General features: G+C 53.6%; 1 protein-coding gene across 1 annotated transcript in view; it reads left to right on the top strand.

The window, feature by feature from the left end:
- Nucleotides 1-7,853: 7,853 nt before the first annotated feature.
- The window catches only part of LOC148116177 (H-2 class II histocompatibility antigen, I-E beta chain-like), a 252,867-nt gene continuing 246,770 nt past the window's right edge, over nucleotides 7,854-13,950 (top strand). Inside the window, exon 1 of the mRNA XM_087884949.1 lies at nucleotides 7,854-8,030. Coding sequence (XP_087741075.1) covers nucleotides 7,946-8,030 — 85 coding nt within the window. The 5' untranslated portion in view covers nucleotides 7,854-7,945. The remainder of the gene's footprint in view (nucleotides 8,031-13,950) is intronic.

The raw sequence follows: 13,950 nt of genomic DNA, 5'->3' as shown, positions 1-13,950 counted from the left end.
AGGGAGAAGGAGATGAAATTTTAGAAGCAAATTCCAAGCTCAAATCTCAGGGGAATCAACCGAATGGAAAGAAAGAAGGGAAACTCGGAGACAGAGCAGGAGATGTAGAAAGCAAATATGGGGTCAGTCAAAGAGGGACTCAGATGCCTCTGCACGGATGTTCATAGTACGAGGAATAAACGGGGTGAAGGTGGAGCCCAAAGGCAGGTGTGACATTGTTGCAATCACCAAAACTTCATGGGATGAAATCCAAAATTGGAAGGTGCAACTGAAGAGATTTAATGCGGAGGAATCAGGCAGCAGCTGTCCAAAGGAAGTGGGAGACACGGACACAAATCTGCCTCTGCACAGATGAATCAGAAAAATCCCTAAATGAACCGTTGTAAGTCAAGGACTCCTTTCTTCAATGGGCTTTAACTGAGGGAGAAAAGGACCAGAGAACTATAATGAGGTGGTGGGGAGGGGCCCCTTCAGCCTCCTCCAATGGGGCAGAGGACCTTGTGGCTGCCCCACCTGCAGACTCAGCCATGGGGCGGAGGAGGAGGAGGAGGAGGGGAGTCCCTGAGCTGCCCTGAGGGAGAATGGAGGCTTGTTGCCTGCTGGATCCTGGCCAGGTCCTCAGTTCCGCTTCGGAGGAGCCCAAAGCTTCAGGCTGGGGAAGCGAAGCCCAAGCGCCTCTGCAGCTCTTGGGGGTTTTGTGTGTGTGTGTGTGTGTGTTTATGTGATGTCAGGAAGAACTCAATCAAAGTCTTGTGGGGGAGGGGAAACCTGAAAAGCTTTTCCATTTAATATCTTCACATTTAAAGTGCTCCAAAGAAACAGACCCAATGAAAGAAGAGAGGGAGTTGCACTATGTATATAAAAAATAAACAAACTGATCTAGAAACGCAACAGAAGAAAGAAAAACCTCCTTGAAGGCATTTGGGTTGATATCACAGGGGGGAAAAGAAGGAGGGAGCCATGGGGGAATATTCGGAGCCTCCCAACCAACCAGAGGAAAGAGATGGAAGTTCCTGTTACTTAGCCGAGGCCCGGAGGAAGCTCCCCCCAAGAGTCATGGGGGGCTTTGACTCCCTTAACCTCATCTGGGAGGCAGGTTCTGCGCCTGGTGGAAGATGAAAGAGGTTCCTGGGAAACCCAGCAGACCAGAGGCCGCCTTGAAAGCAGCCCCCCCTTTCCCCCCAGACTTTACTTTTTTTTACTTTTATTTGTAAAAGTATAATTTGTATACCGCCCTACTCCCGAAGGACTCAGGGCGGTGAACAGCCAACAATAAAATACATACATACAAAATTTAAAAGCAGAAATAAAATTGAATTAAATAGTTTGGCCCAGACAGATTAAAACCCCAATCAATTTAAAACAAAATTAAACTTTGAGTATTAAAATTGAAAATATTAAAATATTAAAATTGTTTAAAAAGAGGGAGAAAGTTAGGCTGGGCCCGCCTGGTGAAATAAAAAAGTCTTTAGAGCGCGGCGGAAGGTGCGCAGATCCAGGATCCTCCGTATCTCCGGGGGGAGCTCGTTCCAGATAGTAGGTGCCCCCACAGAGAAGGCTCTCCCCCTGGGGGCCGCCAGTCGACATTGTTTGGCCGATGGCATCCGGAGGAGCCCCTCTCTATGAGAGCGTACCGGCCGGTGGGAGGCTATTGGTGGTAGTAGGTGGTCCCGTAAGTAACCAGGTCCTAAGCCATGGAGCGCTTTAAAGGTGGTAACCAAAACCTTGAAGCACACCCGGAAGACCACCGGGAGCCAGTGCAGCTTGCGCAGGAGGGGTGTTACATGGGAGCGCCATGTCGCTCCCATTACCACCCGCGCGGCCGCACTCTGCGCCAGTTGGAGCCTCCGGGTGCTCCTCAAGGGGAGCCCCATGTAGAGAGCGTTACAATAGTCCAGGCAGGAGGTGACGAGGGCATGAGTGACCGTGCGTAAGGAGTCCCGATCTAGAAAGGGCGAATCAGGCGAACCTGATGAAAAATCGTCCTGGTCACAGCCGTCAAGTGATCTTCTAAAGACAGCCATAATCCAGGAGGACGCCCAAGTTGCGCGCCCTCTCCGTGGGGGCCAATGATTCGCCCCCGATAGTCAGTGATGGCACCAACTGACTATATTGGGACATCGGAAACCACAGCCACTCGGTCTTGGATGGATTGAGCCTGAGCCTATTCCTCCCCATCCAGATCCGCACGGCCTCCAGGCACCGGGACATCACTTCAAGGGCATCGTTGGGGTGGTCTGGAGTGGAGATGTACAGCTGGGTGTCATCAGCGTACTGGTGGTACTTCACCCCGAAACCACGGATGATCTCACCCAGCGGCTTCACATAAATGTTGAACAGGAGGGGCGAGAGGACCGACCCTTGCGGCACCCTGCATATGAGGGGCCTCGGGGTCGACCTCTGCCCCCCTGTCAACACAGACTGCGACCGGTCAGAGAGAAAGGAGGAGAACCACTGCAACACAGTGCCTCCCACCCCTAACTCTTCCAACTGGTGCAACACGATACCATGGTTGATGGTATCAAAAGCTGCTGAGAGATCTAACAGGACCAGGACAGAGGAGCACCCCCTGTCCTGAGCCCTCCAGAGATCATCAACCAACGCGACCAATGCCGTTTCTGTGCTGTACCCGGGCCTGAAGCCCGACTGGAATGGATCCAGATACGTTGTTTCATCCAGGTACTGGGGGAGCTGTTGCGCAACCACACTCTCAACAACCTTCGCCACAAAGCAAAGGTTGGAGACCGGACGATAGTTTACCAACATTGCCGGGTCCAGGGAAGGCTTCTTGAGGAGAGGCCTCACCACCGCCTCTTTCAAGGCGGCGGGAAAGTCACCCTCACCCAACGAGCATTTATAATCCCCTGGAGCCAGCCTCGGGTCACTTCCCGAGAAGCCAGCACTAACCAGGAAGGACACGGGTCCAATAAACAAGTGGTCGCATTCCGTCTGCCCAGAATCCTGTCCACGTCCTCAGGGGTCACAGGATCAAACTCATCCCAGATAACATTCTCAAGACCTGCCCCAGTCCCTCCCCCTGAGACTACCCAGTTGGAGTCCAGATCGTCCCGAATCTGAGTGATTTTGTCATACAGATACTGAGCAAAATCCTCGGCTCTACCCTCCAAGAGGTCCTCCCGCGCTTCCTGGTGGAGCAGGGAGGGGGTCACCCTAAACAGGGCGGCCAGACGATTATCTGATGATGCAATAAGAGCAGCGAAATAACTACATTTCGCTGCTTTTATCGCCACTAGGTAATTCCTAATATGGGATCTTACTAGGACGGGGCCTTTGCCACCAGGGGAGGGGAGACCCTGGACGGGGCCTTCTCCAACCCCCAGGAAGCCTTGAAGGCTGCCCCTCCCCCTCCTCCTGGCTCCTCCGATCCTCTCTCTGGGATGCTCCGGTCAGCATAGAAGCCTTGGTGAATCAGAGAGGACCCGGTAAAAACAGATATTTACATGAAAGTATTAAAAAACATTCAAAGCAATAAAAAATATTTTAAAAAGAAGGAATATTAGGCAAAGAGTCACTTTTTTCGGTGCCATTGTAACTTCTAATGGTCACTAAATGAACTGTTGTAAGTCAAGGACTCCTTTCTTCAATGGGCTTTAACTGAGGGAGAAAAGGACTATAATGAGGTTGTGGGGAGGGGCCCCTTCAGCCACTTCCAATGGGGCAGAGGACCAAGGGGCTGCCCCACCTGCAGACTCAGCCATGGGGCGGAGGAGGAGGAGGAGGGGAGTCCCTGAGGGAGAATGGAGGCTTGTTGCCTGCTGGATCCTGGCCAGGTCCTCAGTTCCGCTTCGGAGGAGCCCAAAGCTTCAGGCTGGGGAAGCGAAGCCCAAATTCCTCTGCATCTCTTGGGGGCTGGAGAAAGAAACTCTGTGTGTGTGTGTGTGAGGGGTGGGGGGTGTCTGGGAGAACTCAAGAGAGAATCAAAGTCTTGTGGGGGAGGGGAAACCTGAGAAGAGCCCAGAAGTTCTGCTTTGATCAGGAGAGCGATGGGATCCCACCAGAGTCTCTCTGGATCTGGGGCCAATTTTGCGTGACTGGCTGTGTCCAAACACACAATTGTGGGGCAGGTTCGGACTCTGCCGCCTACTTCAGCTGCAGGAGGGACCCAGTTCTGGCCTGCTGAGGCTGGTGCTGCCCCTCCCCCCATCCCAGGAGAGGATCCAGGCCCCCTCAGGATAGGCGCCCTGTGGGATGTCTGCCTGCTGCAGCTGGGAGAGGGTGGGGGCTCTGATCTGGCATCACCAACCATTAGCTGGCATTTTATCCTCAGCGCTCAACAGCTGGCAGCTGCCCAGCCTCCGATGCCCTCACCCAGCTGAGAGAGATGGGCCTGGTGAGCCTGAGGATGGGAGACCACCAGGAAGCCTCTGGGCTGCTGTAGAGGCTGAAACTCCTCCAAGACAAGGAGGGAGAAGCTCCAGGCCCTCCTCGAACTCCCCTCCCTCAAAAGATTCACTTCCCATTCCTCTCCCTGGAACTCTCCCCCTCCCCCCTTTCTCAGTTCCTGCCGTTTGGAAGACCTCGTGGGAACCCAATTCCCCTTGTCCAGAGAGAGGGGACAAGGTTAAAATGAGTGGGGGTCTCACCTTCCTTGGTTCTTGCCCCCACCTCTAAACACAGTAGCCTGTTAGCCTTTCCCACCTTCCCGAGGCTCAGGGTGCAAGGGAAGAAATTGGGGATCTCTAAGCCCCTCTTTACCCTCCTCCCCTGGGAGCCATCCCCCCATCCTCCCGAGGGAAGGAGGAGAGTTAGGGGGAGTGAAGAGACTGAGGGGGAGGGAGGGGGGAGGGGAAATCAAGAGGGGGGAACGGCAGGGCTGAGGAATTCTATTTCTGACTTCCAGAAAGTCAAACATCAGATTCACCCAATGAAAAATGGAGCTTTGGGAGCGTCATCCGTCTCCAGGCAGAGGAGCCACCGAGGGGTCCTTTGGAGGGGATGGTTCTCGGAGGGGCCGGGGGATGTTCAGCTGTTCAGCCTGGATTTGGCCTTTGTGTCCGCCCATCGAGCCCTTCCGAGGACCCGGGAGAGGCGGAGGTGGGAGTCTGATGGAGTGAAAGGTCTCCTCCTGGCGGGATTTCAGCAGTTGCAAGCAGAGCTGCCTTCCGCAATTGACTGAGGGGGATTTGGTCGATGCCTGACCCTCACCCTGAAGGGCAGGAAAGGGGAGTCTGTGGGGCTGGAGAGGAAGGGGGTCCTCTGGTGGAGGCCTCTCATCAAGGTGGCACAGAAGGTCTTGTTGGGCCAGGAAGTCTGACCCCTGGGAGATCCACCCTGCCTAGGTAGGTCGAGGTCAGTGGGGAGAAATGTATTGGGGGATTTTTCTGACACCTGGAAATGCAACACACGGGATCCAGAATAACAGAGTTGAGAGGGACCCTGGAGGTCATCCAGTCCAACCCCCTGTTCAAGCAGGAGAGCTTATGTCCCTCTGGTCAAAGGGCTGCCCAGTTTCTCCCTCAAAGCCTCCAGGGATGGAGCAGCCACAACCTCTGGAGGGGAGCTGCTCTCTAACACCTGCAGGGCCAAATATGATCTTTCAGGGCTGGGTGTGATCTGGATGATCCCTTCTTCACATGATGGAGGGATCCAGCCTGCCTGGGTAGGTAGGAAGCAGTGGGGAGAAATCTATTTGGAGAGCTTCCTCCCATCAGGAAACGTCATGGGATCTCTCGATGGGGAGGGGGCTCCCCTGACTCCCCCAGCCCAGGAAGGCTCCTGATTGGCTCTTTTTTCTCCTTCCAGCAACTCCCATCCGACCTCCTGCAGGTGAGTTTCTCCTCTTCCTCCCTCACCTGAACCCCTCCCCCCGCCCAGTTTCTAAGAACCCTTTAATTCTTCCATTTTCCTTACAAAAAAAATCGTTTCTGAACAAATCTAACCGCCTCAAACTCTCCCTGCAGGGCCTCCGTGCTCCAGACGAAGGAAAGCCTTGAAATTTCAGCCAGATTTTCCTTACGCAAAACTCCACCATGAGGTGCCCTCAAACACCAAAACAGACACACACAAAGCACGAAAACTTCCTCCAGGTTCTGGGAGGCTGCAGGAGGGAAGGGGGGGAGGATCCCTGTCCTTGGGGGAGGGGGAGGGAGCGCTGCAGGCTCTAAATTGCCCTTCCTGTTTCCCCCCCTTTTCCTTCTGACATTTCTGGCTCCCCCCTTTGCTGCCTCCCCCATGGCCGCCCCATCTTCCTCCTGCTCAATAGGAAACCTCTGGAGGGAGGGAGGAAGGGAGGGAGGGAGGCCTCCCCTTTGATTAACCCCCTAATTAAGTCAATTAGGGACAATTTCCCTCTTCTCCCTGGAGCCCCCCTTGGCAGCCTCATGGCTGAACTCAGACCCCCCCCTTGGAAGTCCCAGGGGAGGAGATGGGGAGGCATCACCTGAGAACCAATGAATCAATGCAGCAGCCCCTCCCCCATCTGGAATCGGGGGGGGAGGAGGGGGGGCTCCATCCCTGGAGGTCTTCAAGAGGTCGGAGAGCCATTTGTCCGGGGTGGGATAAGGGCTTCTGCCTCGGCCAGGGGGGGCTGGACTATAAGATCTCTAAGGCCCCCTTCAGCCTTTGAGTCTCCCTCTCCCCCTCGGCCCTCCCCCCACCCGAAGCCTTCGCCCCCCCAGCCCCTCCTGCATAGGGGGAAGGGGGAGAAACCCTGGGACTGTCCTTAAAAGGGGAAGCTGCCGGGGACCCTCCTGGCGCTGGGCTGAACCCCCGATGGGCTCCCCTCCTCCGGTCCTTCAGGGGGATGATTCTCCCCCTCCCCCCGATTTCCCCCCCCCCGATTCTCCCCCCCCCCCAGCTCACCAGCAGCCCTTCTGGAACTGAAGCCGACCTCTATGCGGTGGGTCAGAAAACCCCACAGCACTTATTGACAAGCAGAAGTTTTCCTCTCGGGATTCCTGGACTATCAGGTGGCAAAATTTCTTCCAAAATGTTACTTTCTATATATTTTTTTCTGCTGAAAGATTGTGGTGCATTATGGGAGAAGATGTGGACGTTCTCCGAGGAAAGGAGCGAAACTTCATTCCGGGATCTTCATCCGGGGCTGCTTTGCAAGGAAAAGGGGGATCCCGACCCACAGACAGAAAGAGGGAGATCCCTACACAATCGGGGTTCAGGGGAGGGAAACCTGAAGGAGCCGGTCCGTCCAGACGTTCTGAGCAAGGGAGACGCGTGTTTCAAGGAAGGGAAACGCCCTTTTCTCTTGTGAAGCCAAGAGATCCCTACGGAGATTCCCCCGTGAAGGGGGAGGATCCGGATGGATTAGGAGGGATCCCTGCAGATCCTGCCTGGACTGTCAGCTGAGGGTTTTCCTGGCTTCCCTTCGGATTGGGGGGAGCGTGTGACCCCCAAGTCCTGGCTGGCTGTGGGGTTGCCCCTCCCCCCTCGTCATCCAGGGCAGCTGCTGGGGGTCCCTCCTCCCCTTCTGAGCCCCGAAGGACCCCTCGAGCTCTGGATCCACTTTGCCCTCCTGGACTCTCCGCAGCTCCAGCTTAGGCTCCTTCTGGGCACTGTGGGAACTCAGAGGGCATCTAGTCCACCCTCCAGTCCAGGCGCCCAGAGAAAGGGAGAGTGGAGGAGAATCATGGGGGGGGGGGCAAAAGGAAGAGGAGATTCTCCTCCGGAGCTGGCATGAAAGACCCCCCAGATTGCAGCCCCCCAAGACTGAAGGGATCCCCTCCCCCACTTTCTCCGCTTCTCTCTCTGCGTGGAACTCTCTCCTGCATCGGGCGAAGTCAAGGGAGGCTCTGCCCGGAGACCGATGACGCTGCAGAAGGGAGGATTCCCATTGGTCCTCCTGCTCTTTATGGACCCTCCCTCTTCCGAAGTCCGAGGAAACCTCCTCCCCCCCTCCAGACCCTCCGATTCCTCCTCTGGGGCTGGGAGCGTCTTTCTCCCCCCTTTGGGGCGCTTGTGGGGAGCCTCCATGGCTTTGGCTGGGCTCCCCCTGATGCTGCTGCTGGGGGCGCTGGCCCGGATCCCCGGGAGCGAAGGGGGGCAGGAGACCCCCGGTAAGGAGGGGGCTGGGCGGGCTGGGGGGGAGGAGGGGGTTGGGAAAGACCGGAGGGGGGAAGAAAGCTGCTGGGTCTCCAGAGCCTCCCCCAGCCTCGATCTCTGCGTGGTCTCCTCCCCCTTTCTCTCCACAACTCCCCCAGGAGGACCCCTCCCCCCTTCCCCGATTGTAGCCGAAGCGGGGGTCGCAGCCGGGGCCCCCTCTCGCCCCCCCACAGCGTCTGGGTGGGAGGGGCTGCAGGGAAAGAGGAAGGGCAGGAAAAGCGAAAGAGGGAAACTGAGGCATTTTCAGCCCTGAATCCCCAGAAGGGAAAAGAGGCATTTGAGCAAAAGTCTTTGGGCTTCTTCAGAAACTTCACTTTTTCTCCTCAATCTCAGATTGGAGGCTGTGGAGGTCAGGCAAGAGGGGGGCTTCGGGCCCTTCTGGGGGAGACCTTGAAGTTGGGGAGGAGACCAAGAACCCCCCACCTCCTATAATCTCCAACTGCTCTACCTGGAGGGGAGGGGGGAGTACTGAGGGAGAAGGAGATTAGTTTAGTTTAGTTTAGTTTAGTTTATTTGATTTGTATACCGCCCTACTCCCGAAGGACTCAGGGCGGTGAACAGCCAACAATAAAATACATAAATACACAAAATTTAAAAACCCGATAAAATCAAATTAAATTATTTGGCCCAGACAAATTAAAATACCCCAATAATTTAAAAACAGATTAAAATTTACGTATTTAAAAAGGGAAGAGATCAGGCCAAGCCCGCTTGATGGAATAAAAAGGTCTTCACAGCACGGCGGAAGGAGCGCAGATCCGGGATCCTCCGTATCTCCGGGGGGAGCTCATTCCAGATGGTAGGTGCCCCCACAGAGAAGGCTCTCCCCCTAGGGGCTGCCAGTCGACACTGTTTGGCTGACGGCACCCGGAGGAGTCCCTCTCTATGAGAGCGTACTGGCCGGTGGGAGGCTATTGGTGGTAGTAGGCGGGCTTGGCCTGATCTCTTTGGGGGATCAGTAGTTGGGGGCTCCCCTTTGTGAAGGGGGCTGGAGACCCTCCCTTTGAGGTGCGGGGGTGGCAGGGGGTCTTTTTGGGGAGGGGGAGGGGAAACGGGTGATCCCAGAGAATCCTCCAAAGGGAGGGCGTTGAGTTGAAGATTCGGGGGAAGAAGATAAGCTGGGGGGACCCAGGGAAGGTGGGGGTTCAAATGGCTGGGAGACCCCGGGAGAGTCCGTCCAGATGTCCTCATTGTGTACCCTCCCCCATATCCCCTCTCAAAGGAAGAGAGAGTGGGGGGGTATGGACGTTACTTTCCCTCCAGCCCTCACCCCATCCTTCCTGCCCCTTGAGATCCAACGTTTCCTGCAGAGAGGAGATCTGCCTGACCAGTTGAGCTTCTGCCTTCCTTTTTTCCACCCTGGAAGGCTGGAGGAGGTCCCTCCCCTCCCCCCTTTCTCTCCCCCCCCAGACCCCCCAGGAAGCCTCCCTTCCTCTCTGGGACTGAGAGAGTTCCCTTTCCCTCCTTCAGGGGGCGTCTTCCTCCAGTCTCTCTCAGAGGGTCCCCCGCCACCCTCCCCCTTCTCTTCTACCAATGGCTGGGAGCGATGGGCCCTGGAGTCCCTCCTGACCGCCTTCCTCCTCCTCCCCCTCGTAGCCCATTTTCTCTTCCAGCGTAAGGCCGAGTGCCACTTCTTCAACGGTACGCAGCGGGTGCGGTTCTTGCACAGGGACTTCTACGACCGGCAGGAGATCGACTACTTCAACAGCGACCTCGGGAAGTACGTGGCCGTCACTCCATTGGCTCAGCCCCATGTGGACAAGTGGAACAGGGACAAGCGCATCCTGCAGTACCAGAAGGCCGGAGTGGATCACTTCTGCCGACAGGCCTACAAGGTGTTGAACTACCAGGCGCCCAAGAGGGAGGAGCGGGCGATTGGCCGGAGAGGTGAGTCTGGGAGAGAGGGAGGGAGGGGCTCTTCCCTGGGAGGGGGACACCAGGACCCCCCTTTCCTTTCACTCATTAGGATCCTCCTGGATGGAGGTTTTGCTCCTTATTAATTTACTACCAAAGAGGATATTTTCATGGAGATAACAATATTCAGCTATTTAATTTGTTCCTGGACGATATTTAATGTTTATTTTTCCCCTACAAACAGCCCAACATTCTTGTCATCTGGCACAGTACTTGAAATAATTCTCATTCCAATAATATTTAACATAGAGATTTCACCACTTTTATTAACTTATCTAGTGATTTTTGAGAACCTCCGAAAGTGCCCCAAGTGCCAATTGTGTTGGTGTTGTGAGTGAGTCTCTTTTGTGGGCCTCTCAGGGCCTCCCTCCCTCCTCCCTCCTTTTGGGGGTCTCTGGGGGGATTTTCCCTTCAGGGAAAGGAGCTTCATCAGCTGCCCAAAGACTCCAAAGCCCATGCTCCCCTCCTCTTTTCCTCCCTCCCCTCCTTCCTTCCTTCCTTCCTTTGGTTCAGGGACAGGACCTAAATTTCTGTCTGGATAGTTTGTGAAAAACCTTCAGCTGCTCAGAAGCTTCATCCACATAAATAAAATGCATTTTTATTATAAATCCAAAATGGTGATCCTGAATTTCATTGTGATTCATATAATTTCTTCTTCATCAAAAGTATTATTTTTACTTCCATGAAAATACTTCAAACAAGAGGCCAATAATTCTCCAGGGGTTCCTGTTCTTCATTAAATTCTGTGTATTTAGAGCAAATTGTTGGTCAGGCTCCAGTTGAGGAGACCTGAAATCACAGGATGTTTCTTGAGTCTCTTTGGGGGAATTTTCTCTTCCTTTTTATTTGACTTTTGAGAGAGATCCAGGCATCTCCTTCCCCCAAGAGGCTTTTTTTTGGCCACCAAGAGAGGCTCTCAATCAGTGGTGGGTTCCTCCCAGTTCGGTCCGGTTCGACGACTCAGGGCGGCTTACAATGTGTTAAGCAATAGCCTTCATCCTTTTGTATATTTATACAAAATCAGCTTATTGCCCCCACAATCTGGGTCCTCAATTTACCTACCTTAAAAAGGATGGAAGGCTGAGTCAACCTTGAGCCTGGCGAGATTCAAACCTGCAGTAATTGCAGGCAGCTGGTCTTAATAACAGGGTGCTTTAGACCACTGTACTACCAAGGCTCCGGTGATATGATGTCACCGAACCGGTTCTCCCCCCCCCGCCCTCCCCCCCACCCCCGCACATTATTCTTACCTTTTATTTGGCCCAACCCCCAATCTATTGCTGCCTCCTGAGTCCCAGCTGATGACTAGAGGGAAAAAAACTGTTTAAACTCTTGCCGCGGGGCTTCAAAGGGCCGCCCTACAGCTGATCAGTGTTAAAAGCAAACAAATGAGTCGGGTCGTAAGTGCGAGGACCTTCCAGAAATGACTCTGACCAGCTAGCCATGCCCACGTAGTCACATGACCTCCAAGCCACACCCACAAAATAAGCCACGCCCACAGAACCGGTAGTAAAAAAATTTAGAACCCACTCCTGCTCTCAACCTTTCCTCAACTCTCCCCAAAATTATATATCTATATAAATAAAAATGTAAATGTCCGTTTGTACATAACCGCACATCTCCGAAAGTTCTTCACCGATTGCTTTCAAATTTTGACACAACATTGCATTCAACTACGGGCGTGTTTTTATATACCTATATTATATACATGTCACACCTGTGACAGGTAAAAACATGAAAAACTTTGGAAAACATTGAAAGACATTGACAAACATTGAAAAACATTGAAAAACAGCGCCATCTGCTGGATGTAAAAGCAACATGGCAGCCTCCCAGCCCTGATTACGCTCAACAGATTTCTGCTCCTTATATTTAGATTCTCCCTATTGCTTCCAAGAAACTGCGCATTTGGAAGGCAGAGACGCCCGAGGGCCGTATCCTGCCACCAGGCTCAGCAGGTAGGCAGCTGGCTCCCCGCCAGGAAGCCCTCGCAGCCAGCGCTTCTAGGGCCGGGCGAGGCCCGCCCGAGCCTGGCTCTGACCTCCCCCTCCCCCAGCCACCCCACGAACTAGCTTCACCCGCCGCTGCTGCCCATCCCCCTCGCCAGCCGCTCTCGGGGCTCCCTCCAAAGAACACCTGGCAACGAGGCTGCCTGGGTCCACCAAGTGGGAACCCTCCATCCCTCGCCTGGCCTGAATCGTGCCTGGCCCAGCATTACCACAGGCCCTGAGGTCAGAAAGATCAGCCGCTAACCGACGCTATGCGAATCCGGTCGGTGAGCGGGAGATGGAGACAACTGGAGCCTTGGGGTCGTCTTTGACCAGCGCTGCCTTTGATTCCCAGGTGGGTGCTCTGGCAGTTCACAGAGTCTACACGAAAATTTCAGCCTCTGGCAGAAAAGGGGCTCCGGGGAGGCTTCGGGGGGGCGGAAACGGGTGGGAGGGAGGTTGGCCGGCCCTCCTTTGTTTTGCCTAGAAGAGCAGGGGATTTAATCATTCCCCTGCCCTTGGCAGGCGGGAGAGAGAGAGACAGAGATACATAGAGGGGGAGAGAGAGAGACACATTGATACAGGGAGGGAGAGAGAGAGACATACAGAGATACAGACAGGGAGAGAGAGACATAGAGAGATACAAAGAGAGACGGGGAGACAGAGGGTTGGCCACGCCCACCAAATGTTCGTGGAGAGTTTGGAACTTCAGCCTCACTCTTTTAGCCCAGCAGAAGCACCAGACTGGGCCACAGCAGCGCATGGTCGGGTACAGCGAGTATATATATAAAGAACTTAATGAATCCGGCTGAATCAGTCTGCCTGCTTTCTGGATTTGATTTTTACAAGAAACTCTGATTTATATCTGTGTCCTATTTTACTACATTAGGCATCAAGCTTGATATCAAAAAGAAATCTTGAATGACATGATGTGGGGCAGATAAAATGTACTTTGTCCTCCTGCTGTTTTAAATCAAGAGGTCTCTATTTGTCTATTAAATTGGATTCCTGGAAGGGCCGAGGGAGAAAGTTGTGTCCCTTGGTAGGAATTTAAAAGGAAAAAGAAAAATTTCCGATCCAATTAAAATCTCCAGCAACTCCCATCTGGCCAAATTGGAACCCCAAAATCTTCACACGGCAGTCTTGTAAATAAGGAGGTTTGGGATGGGCTATAAAAATAAAAATCTAAAAATATCAAATTGCAGCTTTAAAATCTGATCCTTCCATTTTCTTGCTAAAAGTCTTTTTCTCATCCAAATTTGCATTTCCTGTTTTTTTAAAAAAGGCCATTTTCAGTTTGTAAAGCCTCTGCCTTCTTTTAGCAATTCCACAAAGGCCTTTAATGTCCCAAGAGGCAAATGGGATTTTCCTGGAAAATAAAAACAACTCACACCTGAAATGTTGCTATTTGTCTGCATGGAAACCTGACCAGATCCCAGGTTGGAATTACAAAGAACCATTTAAGCATTATAGAATTTACTGTTAATAAGAAAATCCCTCAACAGAAAACAAAATGGTTAGCAAAGGACTCTGGGCTGGAATGGATCTATTGTCAACTCTCTTGGGGGGCTCATCCAGACTAAACCCCCCCCCCATTAATCCATCCAAGAGTTGTGCCAGTTGGAGCATTTGCTGAAGGAGGAGATCAAGATCCCAGATCCCCTCTGGATCCCTTCCCCACTCCCTGCCCCCCTCATCCAGGGCAGAAGCTTCCCTGAGGGAGTCAGAGGGACCCCTCCCCACCTCCTCCCCCAGGAATGGCCGGTTCCTGCGGCTGGGAAGGAGGCCGGCTGGGTGCAGGCAGAGCCTGGTCTGGGGTGGGTCTCCCTCTGAATCCCCCCAAAGCCCCCCCAGGAAGGATCCTCGAGAGAGATCATGAGATCCCCCAAACCTCTTCTGCCCTTCCTGCTCTGAAGGGGAGATTCAGGATCTCTCATCTTCAATGGGGGAGAAACTTTTCCTTCAGGGGATT

This window comes from Pantherophis guttatus, chromosome 2 (assembly GCF_059756535.1).
Source record: "Pantherophis guttatus breed Tessera chromosome 2, ASM5975653v1, whole genome shotgun sequence".
NCBI classification, from domain to species: domain Eukaryota; kingdom Metazoa; phylum Chordata; class Lepidosauria; order Squamata; family Colubridae; genus Pantherophis; species Pantherophis guttatus.
The sequence above is the reverse complement of the archived record's forward strand: the minus strand, read 5'-3'. Positions and strand labels throughout refer to the sequence as shown.